The 19,916-nt window shown below is 56.0% G+C and overlaps 1 protein-coding gene across 9 annotated transcripts in view; it reads right to left on the bottom strand.

The window, feature by feature from the left end:
• Positions 1–19,916, bottom strand: part of FOXP4 (forkhead box P4) — a 53,815-nt gene that overhangs the window by 1,908 nt on the left and 31,991 nt on the right. Inside the window, exons 4-16 of one of the 9 annotated variants that reach the window (XM_063707596.1) lie at positions 13,835–13,957; positions 13,212–13,298; positions 11,567–11,714; positions 11,211–11,445; positions 10,823–10,963; positions 9,990–10,077; positions 8,868–8,951; positions 8,552–8,759; positions 8,375–8,451; positions 7,400–7,501; positions 3,692–3,813; positions 1,472–1,538; positions 764–933 (exon numbers count right to left, since the gene is read on the bottom strand). In XM_063707596.1, coding sequence (XP_063563666.1) covers positions 764–933; positions 1,472–1,538; positions 3,692–3,813; positions 7,400–7,501; positions 8,375–8,451; positions 8,552–8,759; positions 8,868–8,951; positions 9,990–10,077; positions 10,823–10,963; positions 11,211–11,445; positions 11,567–11,714; positions 13,212–13,298; positions 13,835–13,957 — 1,652 coding nt within the window. The remainder of the gene's footprint in view (positions 1–763; positions 934–1,471; positions 1,539–3,691; positions 3,814–7,399; positions 7,502–8,374; positions 8,452–8,551; positions 8,760–8,867; positions 8,952–9,989; positions 10,078–10,822; positions 10,964–11,210; positions 11,446–11,566; positions 11,715–13,211; positions 13,299–13,834; positions 13,958–19,916) is intronic. The other 8 variants (XM_063707599.1, XM_055389597.2, XM_055389599.2 and 5 more) reach the window with 8 other exon arrangements.

Here is a 19,916-nt window from a genome sequence, read left to right as displayed (position 1 = left end):
AAACTCACCCAGAATTCTGGGGCACAGTGGGGTGCCCACAGCCCCCTCCCCAGGATCCCATCAGACCTGAGGGCTGACCTCCCCTAGGGCTCTCTTCAAAGAAAAGCTGGTACTGGGGCAGAGACTGCTCTGGGTTGGGGAGGAGAGAAGAGGGGAGCAGAGGGGAGATGAGCGAACGGAGGAAGGAGAAGAAAGATAGGAGAGAGGCCAGACGAGGTGGCTCACACATGTAATCCCAGCATTTTGGGAGGGCGAGGCCAGTGGATCACCTGAAATCAGGAGTTCGAGACCAGCCTGGCCAGCATGGTGAAACCCCATTCTCTACTAAATACAAAATAATTAGCTGGGCGTGGTGGCAGGCACCTATAATTCCAGCTACTTGGGAGGCTGAGGCAGGAGAATCACTTGAACCCAGGAGGCAGAGGTTGCAGTGAGCCAAGATCTTGCCATTACACTCCAGCCTGGGTGACAGAGCGAGACTCCGTCTTAAGAAAAAAAAAAAAAAGAGAAGAGAGGAGGAGGAAAAATAAGAAAGGGGGAAAATGGGGAACAGAAGGTGGGGAGGTGGGGAGAGGGGATAAGAACAGGCAGGTGGGACAAGGGAGGGCTGAGAGGGCTGAGGGAAGGAAGAGAGAAGCCACTTGTCCTGGGGAGAGGCGTGGTGGGGGTGGGATGGGGAACCCCACCCAGGGTGGGGGATGACGCCTTCTCCCTGGTGGTTGAGGGGTGCTGGGGTGGGTGGGGGTCCGTGCTGTGTGCTCACCTGTACTGGGGCGGGGAGAGGCGAGGAGGGCTGCTGCTGCCGTTGCTGGGCAGCGGCTCCACGGGGGCACCCACGTCATCGTGGCTGAGGGGCAGCAGGCTGCTGGCGGAGCCAGGGTTCAGCATGCCAGGGCTGTTGAGGAGGGGGAAGCTGCTCTCGGCCAGGGCGGCCTGGAGGGGCACAGGGTTGGGCCTCGTCAATGGCTCCACAGGATGGGGCACACTCAGTCAAGTGCTGTGCCTTCCCCGCCCACTAGAGAGCTGCCTGTGTGTCTGCCTACTGGCCCCACGGGCGGATCTGTCTGGGCAACCCCCAAGCCCCATCTCAGCCTTTGAATGTAGCACCCCTCCCCCATGGCTGGAACTCTGACCCCCCGACCTCCTACCTCCCAGCTTTCCTGGAACCTGGGTCTGGCTTATCCCCTCTCCCAGGGAACAGAGAACCCCCAGACTGACAAACCAGGAAAGGGGATGCTATAGGTATGCCATCCTCCCAGCTGCCTGCCTTGTCTGAACCCAGCCTTGAAAGCAGAGGTGGAGGCTGGCCCCGAGTTGGGGTGGGGCAGAGAGGTGGGGTCTTGGAGAGTTTGGGTCTTCACCCTCCTTCCCTCCTCTGGTGAGTCCTCTGCAGGGGAGGATGGGGGTCTCTTGTATGAGAAAGCAAGGGGGCGGGAGGTAGAGGTGAGTGGGTGGGCTCTGGGCCGGTCACCTGGTAGCTGGCATTAAGTGCTCCATAGCTGAGGCCGGAGATCATGTTCTTCACCAGGGTGGGGCTCCTGGAGGACAGAGAAGGCCATCTTTGGCTCACTCATTCACTTAGCTCTTCATTCACATCTCTTTACTCTCACTAAGTAAACGGCCTGTGCTGGGAATGGGTCCCATTCCCTATTCCGGGAGGCCAGGGCGGATCAGCCGCTGTCTTGGAGCTGTGTGTGTACTTGGTCTGATTCGGTCTTCACGCTCAACTGGCCCTGCAGGAGCAGCCCCTTCACAGGTGGGTGCGACGGGCTTGGTTCAGGGACCTGTCCAGGTCTCGGAGCTGGGAAGTGGGAACTGGCATCCCCCCAGTGTCTGCCTTCACATGATGCTGCCCCCCCACCCGTTTTCTCCCCGGTCTAGATTTTCCAATGTTTGGCAAGGTCCAATCTATAGTCTCAGTAGTTACACACCTGGTCTGCCCACACTGTCTTGCCATCCTAGATTCTGGGACATGTCAGACATACGCTCAGCCTGTCCCACATGCTCCATACAGAACGCTTCTCTGCATGGGAAGGTGTTCGGGAGTTGGGACAGGAAAAGCAGTGGCTGGGGGCTGTCCCTCTTCGTGTTGACACCATCACAGAGCTCTCACAGAGCTTAAGGAAACAGCCAAAGGTCACCAAACTGGTGAGAAGCAGAGGTGCAAGCGCAGCCAGGCCTGGAGACTGGCCCCTAGACATTCACCAGGGGATGGCTTCCCTCCATTCTCCAGGCTCCCACACTGCCTGGGGTGCAAAGGCTCCTGCCTGGAAAGCAGGCATCTTTGAGGGGAGCAGACACCCCACACCTCAGAGACATCCATCTAACTTGCTCTCCTCTCCTTACCCAGGGGCTCTGGCCCAAGGGGCACAGCAAGCAGGTGGCTGGGGTGGGGGTGTTTGAGGTGGGGAGAAGGCCACTGCTGCTACGTGGAAGCCAAAGGGAGGTCCTGACCCTGTCCCAGGCTCCTCAGTTTCTGTTTAAACTGCCAGGTGGAGGCCAGATGCAGTAGCTCACGCCTGTAATCCCAGCATTTTGGGAGGCCGATGCGGGCAGATCACCTGAGGTCAGGAGTTCGAGATCAGCCTGGTCAACAGGGTGAAACCCCGTCTCTACCAAAAGTAAAATAATTAGCTGGGTGTGGTGGTGGGCGCCTGTAATTTCAGGTTCTCGGGAGGCTGAGGCAGGAGAATCGCTTGAACCCACGAGGTGGAGGTTGCAGTGAGCCAAAATCGTGCCACTGCACTCCAGCCTGGGCAACAGAGCAAGACTCTGTCTCAAAAAAATAATAGGCCGGGTGCGCTGGTGCACGCCTATAATCCTAGCACTTTGGGAGGTCAAGGCAGGTGGATCACCTGAAGTTGGGAATTCGAGACCAGCCTGACCAATGTGGTGAAACCACATTTCTACTAAATACAAAAAAAAATTAGCTGGGCGTGGTGGTGGGCACCTGTAATTCTAGCTACCCGAAAGGCTGGGGCAGGAGAATTGCTTGAACCCGGGAAGTGGAGGTTCCAGTCAGCTGAGATTGTGCCATTGCACTCTAGCCTGGGCAACAAGAACAAAACTCCTTCTCAAAAAATAAATAAATAAATAAAATAATAAAATTTTAAAAATAATAAATAAATAAGTAAATAAATAAAATGCCAGGTGGTGAAGCTGAGCACAAAAGACCAGGAGGGCAGAGACCTGGTCCTGGAACCAGCTCTGCCACAAATCTGCTCTGGGGCCTCCTGCCCGCCCCTGGCCCTCACTGGCTCTCCTCTGCCGTAAGATGAATAGGTGGGGTCCCGGGACCTCAGAGGTCTAGTCATCCTGATAAGCTGAGAGAGCGGGTGCCCTGGGAGTGGCAGCCCCTCACCCATGGCCCGTTGGCTGGCATCTGCCTGTGTGCCAGCTCTGGCCAGGGCTACTTGGGGCCCCTGTCTCTCTTTGCTACCAGGCCTCCTTCTTGGCCCCTTCCCTCAGTCAGAGTGAGGACATAAATGTCTGCCTTCTGATTATCCATCACTTCCGGATTCCAGCCCCCTGTCCCCAAGCACTAGTCTCCTCTGCTCCTTTCTCCCCACACCCCTTCCCCCAGCCAGGAAGGATCTGGTGCACATGTGTACCCTGGAGAGGTAGGGGGTGGGGGTGAGTTGGCTCCTGCCCCCTGGGCAGGTACACCCCATCCAGCTCTGGACCCACATACCCTGTCATCTTTGGCGGTCTCCGCTTCTGATACTCCCGCTCGTCCACAGTCCACACGGCACCCTTGACGTTCTCCACGCGGACGAAGCACTTGTGCAGGCTGAGGTTGTGGCGCACGGCGTTCTGTGGGTGCAGTGAAGAGGAGCTCAGAGGCGGCTTGCTTGGCCAAGCACAAACATGATAGTCCTCATCCCATCCCACATCCCACGCAGCAGTGGCCCACCTTCCCCAGCTCAGGGATGAGCAGGGGAGGGGGGTGGGCTGGGAGGAGACCCAGCCAAAGGGAAGGCGGGCCCCTACCCTTTCCATAGAGCCAGGGGCTCCCAGCTTCTTCACCATGGATGACCCATTTTATTAGCTGCCTCCTCTCTCCCTGCCACATCTTGGAAAGTTCCGTCTACTAACTAAATGCTATCCAGTTAGTAATAATCTGTTTCATCATCTTCGTTAATCAAAGACACATGTAATTGTTACTCAGGGCTTTGGATCAGCAGCAGATCACATTTGGGCCCTGGCATCTCTGCGAGCCCAGGATGCTTCATCTCAGCTGCATGCAGAATTTCCATTAAGCTTTTAAAAGTTTGGGAAAGAGCTCATAAACCCTCACTGCCACCTCCACTGACCCACAGGAGCCTGGGAGCCATGCTTTGGCTGTGGCTCAGAACAGGCAGCTTATATTTTGAGAGCACAAGGTATACAGTAAAGGCCTCATACATACTTGTTGAAATAAACGGGGAGAGAGGAGAGTGTGGGTTGACAACCCAGAGGCAGAAAGAGGAGAGAAAGAAGATAAGTCACCTTATCTGTCCCACCTCCTCCTGGCAGGATAACTTCAAGAATTGAGGTCATCTGGTTTGTAGGACGCTTGGGCGAGGGCTGGGTGCTTGGCCCAATTCCCCCCCTCACCACCATGGGAGCCCGGACTAGGGCCCTAGTCTGCCCCACCTCATCGTGTCCCTCAGTCCTGTCCCTGCACCCTCCTCTCTCAGCTGTGCTGCCCCCACGGCCAGCTCCCAGTTATCACCATCCCTGCCTGCATTCCTGTCCCTGTTACCTGTCCTCCCTTAGCCTCCCCCGCCTCGTCCCCATCCTTGTCTCCTCTTTACATTTCTAAACGGGGAAGAAAGCGGGTAGGGCAGGCAGCCCGTGCCCCTGGAGATCCCTCTTCCTCTCTCCCTTCCAACTCTTGCCACTTGCAACTGGCCCGATTTCATTACCAATTTTAATTTGCCTCTAATTAAATCCTGTGTATTTTTCCGACTCGCTTGCTAATCCACGAGGGAGGCGGGCGGCTGGAGTGGAATCTCTTGGAGCGATAATTACAAAGGGCCTAATCACGCCGGGGCTCCTGCCTCGGAATAAATTTGCCCGCATTACGGGGCTCCGATCCTCCGCTTTGCAAATGAGAATGACCCCAATTTCCGAGGATGGCCTCACCGGGGCTTTTTTCCCTCATTTCGAAGCCTGATTCGTGATGAGAGACTAATTCGTTACGCTGAAACATTAACGGCAATTTAAGGGGTCTGGCAAGGGCTTCGTAAACAAAAGGACGGGCCCATAACACGGGCCTTGGGAGGGGATGGACACGGGGAGGGCCAGCAAGGACCATCAGCTTGGCAGATGGCAGCTCTGTCCCTGGATGAACGGCAGCTGGCTGGGCCCACACCATGCCCGCTCCCAACCCTTCTGTCCTGGTCTGAGGTGGAAAGTATCTCAGGGTTGGAGTCAGCAAAGGTGAAGAAGGGAAAGAAGAAAGCACAAATAATTCGGGAGAGGAGCAGAGATGACCTGAGGGGCTGAGAAATGAGTGGAAAGTAGAGTTGGAAGGGAAGCAGAGTTGGGTATAGATGGCATATTTCCCAAGTAACATGAATGCATTTGGCTGAAAAAAACCAGAAGGTCAAAGTGGACCTCAAGCTGGATGGATTCTGCTGTGCCATGAGGAAGGCTCAGGCAGTGGCCTCAGGCACAGAGGCAGCAGCAGAGCACTGCTAACTGGGAAAGTCACCCACTTAGTTGTTCACTTTCCCCAGCCCAGATGCTTCTTACTGGACCCTAGACTAGGTGAGGGGAGATGGGGGTGAAGAACTAGGAGGAACACACCACAGAGATGTCAAAGGCTGGGCTGGGCAAGGGCGGCAGGGTTAGAATATCAGGGGGGTGGCTTCAGGATGGTCACTGAGTAGTTTAAGGAAGTCACCTAAACCAGGTCACCTAACCTGACCTCAAGAGAAGAGAGAATTAGAAAATTGCAGCAGGGCATAACAGGTAAGACAGAAGGAAGGAAGGAAGGTAGGTGGCTTAGCAGTACTTTGCCCCCAAAGAGGAGGCTGTCTTATGGAAAGGAGGCTCTATATTGCTACCCCTAAAGGCAAAAGATTAATATGCATTATTAAACATTAGGTAATAATTATAATCATCCCTTACGTTTGTAGGACTCTATCATTTATAAAAACCTGGTATCTGAACTGACTTGGAGGTTGGAGACTGGACCAGGTGGTCCCAAGCAAGCCCTGCTGGCTCAGAAAGAGGGCAGGAATGTGGTTGGCAGAAAATGACATCACTCATAGCCAATTAGAGCAGCTGTCCCAACAGCCTCCCAGCTTCTCTCCCAAGCTTTGGGAATTGGGTATGGGCATATGAAAGTCATGATGCAGTCCCTTCTGCTGCACTTAGCATAATCCCAGGGCAAAGGGTAGGCAGGCACTGTGCAGACCCCACCAAGTCCTGGGCGCTGGTCGGGAGGAGGGGTTAAGTAACACTTGTTGAAACCTAGTGGGATTGGGGGAGGTAGCCCGTTTAACTGCAGTTTCTTCAGTGGCCAGCAGGGGGACTCAAGAGCCAGGGATCCAATTAAGGTTCTGAGAGGGAGTCCTTCCCCACGTCTAACCTTCCCTGCAGGGGCCAACACTCTCTCCTTCTTCCCCCCGCCCCACTCCCCCCCCCGCCCCGCCCACTCTCCCAATTTAGATATCACCTTCCCACCTTGAGAGAGACACACACACACACACACACACACACACACCCCTACACACACACACACACCCCTTTTGGCTATGGAAAAATAAATGGCCTAGTGCCCCAGCATCTGTGTCCCATTTTTCTAGAGTCCCCCTCTTGCCTGCTTCTGCTCTCCCAGGAAAACTTATGGCTGAAGGTGTTGAAATGACTAATTGGATGGAGACAATTATCTTCCTGCCAGGGATGGCAGAGCTGGGGAGGGCTGTGAGTGCCGTCAGTGCCCCAATGTGTGGTCCACGGCTCTTGGTCCATCCGTGTGTCTACACCTGCACTTTCCTAGCCCCACCTCAGGCTTCAGAACATGTACCTTAAGCCAAGGTATCCAGACCCTTAGGGTCTCTGTGAAATTCGGCCCAGGCTTCTGTATCAAGCTTGGGCATTAGCAATTCCTAGAGGCCCTACCTCATGGGGCTGGCGTCTTTGGGGCCCTTGGGGGTGTACTCTAGAGAAGGATTGCTTCCCAGAAAGGAGGCAGCACCATGCTAGAAGGGATCATTAAAAGGTTATGGAACAATCCACAGCTCCTGCTGAGGTGGGCGTGGGCACACAGCCCTGGCTGGGTCCTTGGGTGGCTGTTTCTGCAGGACTAATGGTTTAGGGAACTAATTGTTAGGCAGCCTTGGTCTCCATGGGATATGGCAGGTCCAAGGGTGACTGGGGCCCAGAAGGTGGAAGGGGCCTGCTTCACCTTCCAGGTGGCAGTGTTTCTGCGGAAATAGGCGAACATCCTGGTGAACCAGTTATAGATCTCATTCAGGGTCAGCTGCCTGTCAGGGGTTTCCAGGATGGCCTGTGGGGAAGGAACAAGCAAAGGGACCGTCAGCCTGGGCCTCGAAGGGTCACAGCCCTGGGTTCCCTCCCCCAGTATCTCTCCCTTCTGCCTAGCCCCGAGTTCACTTTGTGAGAAGACCTGCTCAGAAATGTGTGGATAACAAGATGGGTGGTGGCTGGTGGGTCCCCTCAGAGGGACAGGCTGGTTATAGCTTGGCCAAGGATAAAGAGGGCAGGAGCCTCCAAGGGCTATGTATTTGTACAAGAAGGATTGGAGCTGCTTCTGGAGAGAAAATGCCTTTAGTACCTGGCCCTGGACCGAGGGTGAAAGCAGTCAGTCCTGTCTTTCTTGGGAGAGATGTCCACGGGGTGGAGGCTGTTTGGAATTTATCCTGATTTTGGCAAAAGGCACCCTAAGCACAGTGTGTGTGTGACAGAAAGAATGTGTGTGAGGGTGTACATGCCTGTGTGGGTATCAGGGAGGACATATGTGTCGATGTAAGTTCATGCTTGAGTGTGAATACTATGTGAACATTGGTTACATGAAGATCATGGGCTCGAGGGAGAAAAGACGAAGGAGACAGACGAAGAGTGACCCTGAGTCTATCATGGGGGGCTGTGTACGTGGAAATGAGCACATGAATGCCACGGTGGGTGTCAGTAGGAAGAACAGTGTGTGCACCCCCAGAGACACATAACCCTACGCAGCAGGCTGACAGGGCTCAGCCTGCAGGAGAGCCCCACACAGCAGAGAGGGAAGACCGCCATGTGAGAGGGAGCGGGACAGCTCCACTGCTTGGCCCCAGGACCCTCCTGGAGGCAGGGGTGTGGCGGGGGCTGGGGGAGCAGCCTGTGTGCCATTCCCCACCCTCCTCCTACCTGCCCTGCTCACCTGGCGGATGAGGGAGGCGTAGGTGAAGGGGGGCCGGACGTCGGCGTTCTTGTAGAACTCATGATTCTGGGCCAGCTCTGGGGAGACAGGCAGAGGATGAGGTAGCCAGATATGGGGCTCAGATGGGAAAAACAGCCTCACTCTGCTGTCGCCCTGCAGCCCCCAGCCCACCCTCACCTGAGGAGATGGGGGAGCAGAACTTGTCGCTGCTTCTCCGACGGGCTGGGCCCCCACCATGCAGGGAGGCAGAGCCCAGGCCAGGGGGCCGTAGAGGGGTGACAGGGGCTGCAGCCGAGGTTGGGGGGTGCACGAGACCATCTGGGAACGAGTCTGCTGCAGAGACGGTCACCTTGGAGAATGAGGAGGAGCCGGGGACCGGGTTCAGCTGTGAGCAACGGGGAGGGTACTGAGACCAGTGCCCGAGGGTGGGGGTCCCGAGGCTCCAGGGTCTGTGGAAGGCTCTGGGAGGGGCGGGGAGGGGAGCAGCACTCACTGGCTGGCTGAAGGGCTTGGGTTCCGAGGGCCGCATGTGCAGGTGGGCCATCATGGCCTGCAGCCGCTCGCTCTCCTTGGCGAGCTGTGGAGGGTGGCAAAGCAGGAGGTGAGCGGGAGGCTGAACCCTGGAGGCAGTGTTGTCCCACCCCTCCACCGCCAGGCTCTTCAGAAGGCCGCCGATTCCCACCCCCATTCGCCTCCTTGCCTCAGCATCCACGCTCCCTCTGTGACCCGCTCCAGGGAGGCCTCAGCAATGCTCTACCCCTCAAGGGCTGCCAGCTCCATGAAGCCTCTCCCTTTCTCCCCCGGACAGTGACCATTTAAGCCCTCCCAGTGCGTCCTGGCTGGAGCTTATCCCTGCCTCTACATGTTGGGAGGCTTCTTCCTACCCACCCACGGGGGGCGGCCACTGTGCCTTGTGCAGTGGCACTTGTGTGTGAGGGCCTTGCATACTGAATGCAGATGCAGGAACGGATGAATGGCTCAGACACCCCATTCATAAACTCAATGGGTCTCTCATGACCACCCTCTCACGGCAGGACGCTCTGCTAGGTGCTGGAGGGAGATGGGTAAGCACAGAGGAGCTGCCCTGAGTTGCTTCCTGGGAACCGTGTGCTGCCGAGTGTCCCCTCTCAAGTAGCTGGGATACTCCGTTGGGAAAGCCAGGCTGCCTGGGTTCTAATCCCAGCTCTGCCACTCACAGGCAAGTTACTTTAGCTCTGTGTGCCTGTTTTCTCCATCTGGAAAATGGGGAGAATAATGGTACCCACCACATAATGTTGTTGAGAGGATTCCTTGAGCTATATAAAGTATTTAGCACAGCACAAAGTAAGTGCTCCATATGTTAGCTGCTAATAATTATTTTTGATGTTTCTATGTAGCGTGAGTCTCTTCTGGACCTCCCAGCAGAGACGCCCCCAACCTTGGTTTACCCCTCAGAATCCAGCTGTCCTCACCTCACAACCATGGTCATTAGGACCTAGAAAGCATAAGATGGTGGCTTTGACCATAGGACCCTTCCATGAGACCCTCCCAACAGAGCCCACCTAGCAAGTCAGTGCTGTGGGTGGGCAGGTGCTGGAGCCCACCATGTCCCTCCCCAGCATCTTCTGGGCCACACCTGGATCTCCAGCTGCTGCACCACCTGCATCTGTACCCGGCACTGGGCTGTACTCCGGTCATCCAGGGCGTGCTCTGTGTTGAGGTGTCTTCAAGGGGAAGAGAGGAGGAGAGAAAGTTGGCTCCAGTTTCCCTGCTGCCACCATCCTCCCATCCTATCCTCTAATCCCACCCATGGCCTGAAAAGCAGACAGACCAAGAGATACAAAGAAGAGAAAGAGGTGGAAAAACGGGGCAATGGAGGAAGGCTTCTCCCTTCTCGTCAGCCTCCTTTGATGTCTTTGCTAAAATCCCAGCTACAGAGAGATCTAATTGCAAATGAACTAATTAAGTAAACCTCTGACGAAGCGTGAAAACAATTTGTTTGACCCTGATGCTGCAAGGGTCTGGGAGACAGCGGAGTTAATCAGTCAGTGACAGAGCCTGGCACGGCTGTGGCAGCTGGCCGCCTGCTGCCAGCCGCCTGTCCACCTCCCGCCCTGCCTGTCTGCGGCCCTCAGCCTGTCACTCGCCATCACTCCCCGGGGCTGAGGCTGGAGGGGAGCTGGGGAGGGTGGGGGGAGGAGAAATGCTTATGTTTGTCCTCTCCTTCTCCTACCCGCACCCTGTGCTGGGGATGGAGTCGGGGGAATGCAGGCCCAGAAATATAGATAGGGTAGGGAGTGGGTGATCAGGGAGTCCGTGGGGGGCAGAGAAAGAACTAGAACCCTCTGGAGTGAGGACAGTAGTACAGCTAGTGAGAGGGCTCCCAGAAGGGTCAAGCTAGTGGGCAGCGTTGGGGGAGGGGCCCTGTGGGGAAAGGCTGCTGGGGGAGGGGCTGGGGGTGACACCTACTTGATAAACTGGCCCAGGTCTTCACACAGGGTCTCACAGCCTGGCCACTTGCACTCTCCGTGTCCGTACAGGGGGTGGGAGCCGGGGCTCTCCTCGTGGGAAGAGCTGGGAGGACAGCAGGGAGGTGGCCGATCAGGGACCCTGAAGACCCCAGCGGCCCTGTAGTCAGCTGAGCACCAGCTCCCCTGCTGGTGACATTTCTGCCCCAATACAGGTTTCCCAGCGGCCAAGCACCATCTGTACACCCCGGGAGAGGGAGTGAACCTCCGGTCCCTGGGCTCCACCCCCTCCCTCACAGTCCCCATCACAGGGCCAGCCCTCGGGGGTGGGGGGCCAGGTCTACCCCCAGGCAGGCCTTTGATGCCCCTCCCAGCCTGGACCCCTGTACCTGTCTCTCCGAGATGTGAGCACAGTAGGCTGTCCGTTGGGCAGGGTATGGTGGGAGAGGGGGGGTGAGACCTTGGGGGGAGCGGCAAACGAGGTAGCGGTGGCGGCCGTGCCGGTGAGGTCCAGCCCCTCCTGCTTGACGCTGTCCTCGGCAGGCTGCCCAGGGGCACCCTCGCCCTTCCACAGCTGGGGCAGGTCTGTTGGGCAAACAGCTGCTGTGGGAGAGACAGGGGAGGCTGGCAGGGCCCCACGAACACTCGGCTTTCTACCTGGCCCCAAGAACAGGGGCTGCCAGCTCTTGCGTACAGGCAGGGCTGTGGGGTTGGGGCTGGGAGGGGAGGAGTGGTGGGTGCTCACCTTGCGGAAGGGTCTGGAGGGGCCCCGAGGCTTGGTTGGGCTGCAGGCTGACCAGCCCCTGCCTCTGCAGGTTGAGCAGGTGCTGCTGCTGCAACTGTTGCATTTGCAGGAGCTGCTGCTGGAAGGCCAGCTGCTTGTTCCCCAGTGCCTGGTGAGGGGCCCGAGGGGGCGGGCAGAGAGGGGTGCCATCAGCTTCAGGCATGCCATCTGGCCCCCACCCTGCGGCCACCCCCTCCCAGGGCCTGTCAGCCCCTGGAGCTGCCGTTGTGGCGTCTGCAGCTGCAGTGTCTCTGCTCCCGGCCCAGCTTCCATAAGGCTGCATGCCTCCTCGCAGTAAACACACGCATGCACGCACGCACGCACGCGCGCAAACACACACAGCCAGACCCAGACACGCAGCACGACGCCCTCCCTCCTCCCGCCTCCCTCCTTCCGCTGCTTCAGCTCCCTGCACCGCAGCTGTGCACGCCTGGGGGTGCCTCATCACAATGATCGATGAGCCTGTCAGATTCTGGGGGCCACTCCTGCCTGGAGGGCACCCTTCCCACATGCCCGGGGTGCCCCCCTTCTGCTCTGGGGAGGGAGTTTTCTCTCCCCCAGCTCTTTTCCTCTCTTGCTTTTCAGATACAGAGAATCAAGGAGTCTGACGGGACTCACTGGGACCCAGGCGTGGAGAACAGTCACATCACCACTGCCCAGGCGCCCTGTACTCGCTGGCTCACCCACTCTACCTACCCCCACCCATTCAGTTCTTCACACAGGCACTGACAAGTCAGGCTGTCAGCAAGTCTCTTTTGAGCCCCAGGAGCCAAGCATGTCCTGGGTGGGTTGAGAGGCAGAGATGTCTCTGCCTGCCTGCTGGGGGTGGGAAGCATGGGGTAGGGTGGGGGCTGGCTATTCAATAGAGAGACACAGGATAAACTTAGCCTAGAGATTTACCTGCTGATAACACAGCAATTACAAGACTGCTGAGGGGGAGACTTGGGGTGCTGGAGAATTCCTGGGTGTCAGGGCAGCCTTCTGGGAAGAGGAAACTTAGAGCTTGGGGCTGCGGTTGGGCAGCAGGAGAGATGCACAGGTATGGGACCCAGGGGAGAAGGGCCTCCAGGGCCTGGTATAGAAGCTCCGATGGGGTAGGGGATGTAGGCTGGGGAGCTCTGAGAGGAGACTGAGGGGTGGCTGGGCAAGTCATAACAAGAAGGGGAAGAAGCTGGGGGCAGGCTGAGGTAAGGGGAGGTGGTTTGCTGAGGGACTCAGAGATTCGCAGGACAAGGAGGGGAGGGCTGAGGTGCTGGGTCACAAAGAGACAAGGGGGCAAGAAGATGGTGCGACCACATGGCACATGAGCGTGGCCCAGCAGACGCCACACACGGGGGTGACACGTACACACCTGTCTACACCCACATGCACAGAGACAACAACACGAGGCAAGGAGAGAAAGAATGAATGAGGATGAGGGGAGATGGAGACACGTAAGAACCACCATCCCCATTTCCCCCACACTGATCCTTGGTCCCTCCCCTTCCTCAGCCTTTTCTAGATTTTTCTACTATTCCTGCAAGGCAATTCCCTCCTGACCAGCTCTGGACACCCAGCCTCTGGGCAGGGGGTGAGGGCGGTGGTGGGCCCTGGTACAGCCCCTTACCTCTTTGGGCTGCGGCTTCCCAGCCTGCTGCTGGGTGAGAAGCTGCAGGTGGAGCTGCTCCTGCTGCTTCTTGTAGTACTCCTGCAGCTGGGGGGGTGGAGGAGGGTTACCACTGGCAGGGTACTGCTATCCCCACAACCCCAGCCCTGTCCTATCTGGGCTCCTGGGGGCAGAAGGGAGTTTCCCTAAAACATGGTCTGGCTTTCCCCAGTCAGCCTGGAGGGGCCCTGAGCAGGGTCTGGGTGGGGAGGGAGGGAGCAAGGGATGGAGGAGGTTCATTCCCACAGCTCTGAACCCTCCCTGCTTTTGGTGGATCTCCTGAACAGGTCACAGGGGACAAGGTGCCAGGATGTTCCAGTACTTTGCCCTTCCCTGTTCAGGAGATAGAAGTGGGGCCAGCATGCAGGGAGGGAGGACCGGGGAGTATCATGGGGGCAGGGCCGCCATAAGAGATGCCTGACCTTTGACCTCTCCCCACTACCCTAGAGGAATGCAGATCAGTCTGGCCTGAGCAGTCTCTCTGGTTTCTGGGACAGCTTGGGCCCTTGGTGAGGTGTAAACAGGGTGGGAGGAGCCAGGCCAGGCAGAGGAGGAGGGACCAGCTGCCCTGGGGCCAGACTCACCTGCTGGAGCATGAGGGCTTGCTGCTGCTGGAGCAAGGCCTGCAGCTGCGGGGGCGACAGGATCTGCTGCATCTGTTGCGGGGTAAGCATCTGCGGCGACATCATGGCCACCGACACAGGCACCTGCAGGATTCGGCCCGTTAGCCCTGTCCCCTGGACCCCAACCCAGGAGGAGGCACCACCCAGGGCCCCACTCTCAGCGTGGCAGAGTGGCTCCCAGGGAGGCTGCCTGGGTTCCAATTCTGGCTCTGCTGCCTGCTGGCTGTCTCTCTCTTTGGACAGTGACTTACCTTCCTGTTGTCTGTTTTCTTTATCTCTAAAACGAAAACAGTGATAGTACCTACCTATTAAGGTCACCATAAGGACTAATCAGTGAATACTTAAAACAAGGCCTGGCACACAGCAAGTGCACATAAGGGTTGGCTATTATCATAGGACGGGCTGTCTTTAGAGCAGGAAGATTAGGCTCTAGTGACACTGGTCAGTAGAACCCATGCTTTGGCTGGTTCCCCCCAGTAATGGGGAGGGGCAGCATACCAGGCCACCCATAGTCTCACGCAGTCTATTTTGAGACCACTTCCTGCAAGGTGGGTCTGGCTGGGAGGGCAGTCTACAGCATGGGAAGGATTCAAAACGTGGCCCACCTTGCACGAGGACCTGAACTTGTCTCCTCTCACACACCCCGGCACACCTGCCTGGACAGCACACACAGTGGCCAGAGGTGAAGCCCACGGAGCGCTCTTGGTGCCATCCTGGTCCTAATGTGTGTGCATGTGTGTAGCTTTGTCTAGGGTGGGGTGGGAAGAATGGCAGGCAGGGAGTTAGCAGGGCAGGCTTCTGCACCTAACTCTGCACTGAGCTGGCTGTGTGACTCTAGCAAGTCACTTGCCCTCTCTTATGTTTCGGTTTCCTCAAACATAAAACATAAGAGACTGGGCTGTAAGAGATGATTCCTTCTAGGCTGGAACATTCAGGATTCTCAAAGTAGAAGAGCTTTCTACCCCCTGCCCTGGGTCAGGCCTCTATAGAAGGCCCAAAGAATCCAGCTACAGGGAAAAGATTCAGAGAAAAGCAATGACATCATTCTCTTCCCAGCCCCACCTCCCCTGAACCCCCCAGGCTTGTGCAGTCATGGACAGGCAGGTCTCAGTTGCTATTTTGTCTTGTTCCTGTATTAGCAGGACAGGTGCTCTGATGGGGCTGTCTGCCGCCCCCTCCACTCTGTGACCCCATGCATACAGGACTCTTCTCTAATTTCCTCTCTCACTCCCAAGCTGTGGCAGAGTGCCTGGCACACGGTAGGTACACTAAGTGTTAGCCCCCCCTGAGCTGAAATGCCTTCCCTGGCACCTCAGAGGCCCCTCTGCCAGCCCGGAAGCAGGAAGGGAAGGTTACAGGGCTAGCCCAGTCAGAGAGGAGTGCTGTGTAGGGACTTGTCCTAGGCTGTGACAGGCTAGGTCCTCAGGGGACCCTCTCCCAAGCCTCAGCCTCACCTGTGGGGTAGGGGAAGAGGAGTTGGATCTCTTTTCAATGCCTGGCAGAGGCAGGACTCAGCCTTGAACCACCCCTTAAACCATGGATTAGGAAATCCCCAGGCAGAGAAGCAACCAGGGAGGTACAGTGAATCCAAGGACATTGGGGAATCCCATGGCTCCCAACACCTCTCGCTCACCCCATCACTGGCGGCTGTCCCTGCCCCTGGGCTTTACTCCCCTATCCCAGCCCATCTCTATCCACATGGGCCTGGGAGGGGTAACACCTAGCTCTTTAGTCACGGGCATACCATGTGAATGAAGGCTCCGAGGGACCTCTAAGCCAGTGGGGGATATGCCCTTAGGAGTGTTTTTTGTTCTTTGTTGTTGTTGTTGTTTTTTAATCTCATTTTTACCAATGAGGAGACCAGGAAAGTCTGGTGGCCTTAAGTGGCAGGGTTGGGATGTAAGCCCAGGTCTGCACACTCCATAGCTCCCAGGGTTTTCACATCCTGTGCTGCCTGCCCCACCCCAGGGCAGGTCTTGGGAAGGGTTAGGGAGAGAATGTGGAGGTGGGACGTCCGGAGGCTGAGGGGGCTGATGAGGCTGAGATCCCAAAGGCTAACTTCCTACTCTACGGTTGTATCCTAGAAGGACTCTCTGAAAGCCAGGCTGCAGGGGTGGATGTGGGGGCCTGGGGTTGGAGGCAGACAACGGCATAGACCCAACTCCAGAGCCAGCCCCTACGTCTGTTGTTGGGTGTTCCAGAGGCAGCTGGGGAGGCTGCTCAAAGAAGGTGGGTTTTGCCATCCAAAGACATGGAACAAGTACCACTGTCCTTTCTTTCCTCCTCCCAAGGGGGTGCCCAACAAAGAGAGGCATCTTGGTGCAGGTGAGCTCAGAGCCCTAGATTTCTGGGTCAGGTGACCTTGGTTTTTGTCCCTGATATTTACTAGTCTTGAAATCACCAAGCCTCACTTTCCCTGTCGGCTAACTGGGATTTGGGGCACCTGCCCTCCCTGCATCATTAGCAGATGTTGCTGACTGCTTATTATGTGCCCGGCACGGCACTTGGCTAAGCCCTTTACATGTATATCTCATGGAATCTTCACGGCAACCCTGTGAGGATGGTGCCATCATCATTAACATCTCACAGATGAGATGGGAAAACTGAGGCCCAGAGAGGTTAAATAACCTGCCCTGACCCTGACCCGGAAGGGACAGTGGGAGCAGGGGTGAAAGTGACTTGTACGCCATTAAATTCTATGTAAACGTGAAGAAAATCACTTTTTAAAACATTCTGGATTTTCCCTTTCCCCTCCTTCTCTGTCTCCTCCCCTGGTGTGCCTTAGGGTGCTGCCTGACAAAGGTCACTGAGGACCAAGGCACTAGGCCACTCATTCTCACTGCTGTGAGAGCTGAACTAGAGATGAACATGGCCCGCAACAGGAAAGACTGAGACCAGACACTCAGAAGATCTTTCCAGGCACCAGGACTGTGAGTCACTGACAGGAGCATGTGAAAAAAGGATGTGGCCTTTCCTTCCTCCGGCCCTTCTTACTTGGAAGCAGGGGAATGGAAGAGATGACCTTGGAAGGCCTCCTTGGCACTTGCTTTTCCTGCCACTTGGCTGAGCTGCTGCCTGTGGAGGCTGCTACAGAGATCTGGATGGATTACATGGTGTGCACTCGTCTCGAGGTGGCCCACTGGGGTCACAAAGGGTCTGGGAAGTGGCTGCCGCATGCTGATCTCCTGAGTTGGTTGACCTCATCCACCTCTCCCCGTGCCCCTTGGGGGTCTGAGAACTGAGCTGGAGCTCCTCTGGTGTCCCGGCTGGCCCCTCGCCAGGCTCAGATGCCTCAGGATGGGTGCTCTGCAGCTAGCAGGCTCAGCAGGGCCCATGAGTCACCATCTGGAGAGTAACTGGGCAGCTAAGTGCTAACTTAAGCCCTGGCAGTGTAAGCCCTGGGCCAAACGCCGGCAGCTGCCTCCAGCCCCTCCCTCAGGGACCCTGCACCCACCCATGAATACAGTGTGCTCGGCTGGATGGTCTGACTGGAAGGAACAGGGACAGTGCCTGACACACAGGAAGCTTATTTGAGGGCTGAGAGTGGGAACGAATGCAATTTGCTGCCAGGGTCAAGAACCCAAATTGTCTCTTGAGTATGGGGTCCCTGTGAGCGGGGGGCAATGTGAGGAGATCAGGCCAGAGTTTGGTTTGGCTTAAACTCTCCTGCAAATGACCAGAAGTCCTCAAACCAATTCTGGGCTGCAGCTGCAGCAAGGAAAGATAGCAGTGAGATATAAAGAAGAACTTCTGAAAATGCCAGATGGGGATGGACGAAGCCAAGGCCCCAGCCACCTTTGCCCCCATCATGTCCTCAACTCTCGGCCACCTGTGCCGCCTTCTATGATAGGCCTCTCCCTGGTGGGGTCCAGGCCTGGAAGGAGGGCCCCTCACTAGGCTGGAGCTGGAGACCTGACAATAGTTTTGGAAACTCTTCTGAAGCTGGCTCTGGAGGAGAGGGATGGTGAACGTGGCTGGGAGGTGCGTGGGCAGAAAATCCTGCTGGGGAGCAGAGCAGTGTTCTGTGGGGAGCCCTGGGAAAGGAGCTGCCCTTGATCTCCCTTCATTATCCACTGCACTCAGGCTCAAGATGCACTCTTCTGCTCGGGTGGGGAGCCCAGTCCTTGCTCTCCCCTATCCCCTCACCAATCTTGAGCTCACAGAAGAACATTTCAAGGCCCTGGGCCCTACTTCAGGACAAGGATCTGACCTCCTTGGAGATAATAAACTTAGGAATAGGGGCAGAAGGCAAGGAAGGTATTCAGGGTTGGAGAAGAAATAGAGGGATCAATATAGGTAGGGAATCCAGGCTCCTGGGGAAGCATGGCTCCCTGGCCCCAAGAACCCCCATCTCCCTGAGACCCTGAGAACCATCTGGCCTAGGCTTCTACACCAGGGAAATATTGGCATTATTACCAATATTGTGCCAAGCACAAGGGATCGTCACAATGCAGAGATTAAAAGTGTGAGTTCTACTGGCCGGGCATGATGGCTCACGCCTGTAATCCCAGCACTTTGGGAGGCAGAGGCGCGCAGATCACCTGAGGTTGGGGGTTTGAGACCAGCCTGACCAACATGGAGAAACCCTAAAAACACAACGCTACTAAAACCTACTAAAAATACAACCCTACTAAAAATACAAAATTAGCTGGGCTTGGTGGTGCATGCCTGTAATCCCAGCTACTTGGGAGACTGAGGCAGGAAAATTGCTTGAACCCGGGAGGCGGAGGTTGTGGTGAGCTGAAATCGCGGCATTGCACTCCAGCCTGGGCAACAAGAGACTCCATCTCAAAAAAAAAAAAAAAAAAAGTGTGAGTTCTGGAGCTATTGGGTTCAAATCCTCACTCTGTCTTTTATTTGTTGTATAACTTTGGACAACTTTCTTAACCTCTCTGGGCCTCAGTTTCCTCATCTGCAAGATGGGGCTAGAATAGCACCTCTCCCATAGGACTGCGAGGATAAATGAGATAGCTGTAAAGCGCTTAGTGTCTACACTTCATGGTAAGCACTCTGTATATGTCAGTTGTTAGTTTGGGATGTACTCAGTATTTGTTGAATGAATGAATGAATGAATCAATGAATTTTTGGAAGTAACGAGACAAGGAGAGAGAAGGCCTGAGAAAAACATCATTTTATCTGTCTTTCTGACTCTGAAACCTCTAGACCTCTCTTATTTTGGAGGGAGGGAGTTTCCTAAGGAAGATTCCATAGTTTCCCTTCAGCTCTCAATTATTTCAGATCTGTGACCCTTAATCCCCAGCTGAGCAGTCCTTCTGGATGTCTTACCCCAGTCCCTCCCACTACCATCAAGCTCCTACCCTCCTACCCCTGGGTCAGCAGCCCCTTTCTGGTTTGGGGGAACGTTTGCTGTTGTCCAGCCTACTCCTTCCTGTTCTAAGCTGGGTCCAGGGCAGGCAGGATTCAGAGTGGAAGCCCAAGGACCACTTCAAACCCTGGGATTGTATGTGGGGATCATTAATTTAAAGAGACCCAATCCTGACCAGCATGGGTATGAGAACCTTTTAGATCTCATTCTGATGAGATCTTTCTCTTCCTCTCTTTATTGACTTTCCAGATTGTGTCTTCCCCTCCTCCACCCCAGGCCACGCCCTGATCTTTGCCCAGCTCCTCCCCTTTGAGGGTTGTCTCCTTAGGGTCAAGAATTTTAAAAGAGGGTTACTGTTAAGGCTGCACATCTGTTGGGCACCTTGAACTTTTTCCAAACATAAACTTGTTTTACATAAAACTCAGACTTTGTCAGAGCACTGGAATCTCCACCCAGGACAAAGCCTGGTCCTGGGTCCTTCTCTGAGCACCCCGCACCCACCCCACCCTCCTCTTCACTTCCCTCAGCACCCAGCCCCAGACTCCAGAGCACCTCCAGCTCAGAACCAACCATACTCACCCTTCTTCCCTTAGATAAACTTCCTTTCAAAGCCCAGCTTAATCCCTTCCCCAATTCTGAGCCTCCCTCTGCTGGGGGAGGGGTGGGGGGGAGCATGGATCCCGGGCTGCTGGGCAGAGGGGGAGGGGAGCGGCTGCC

The sequence above is a fragment of the Gorilla gorilla genome, chromosome 5, assembly GCF_029281585.2.
Source record: "Gorilla gorilla gorilla isolate KB3781 chromosome 5, NHGRI_mGorGor1-v2.1_pri, whole genome shotgun sequence".
Taxonomy (NCBI): domain Eukaryota; kingdom Metazoa; phylum Chordata; class Mammalia; order Primates; family Hominidae; genus Gorilla; species Gorilla gorilla.
This window is presented reverse-complemented; position numbering and strand designations above follow the sequence as displayed.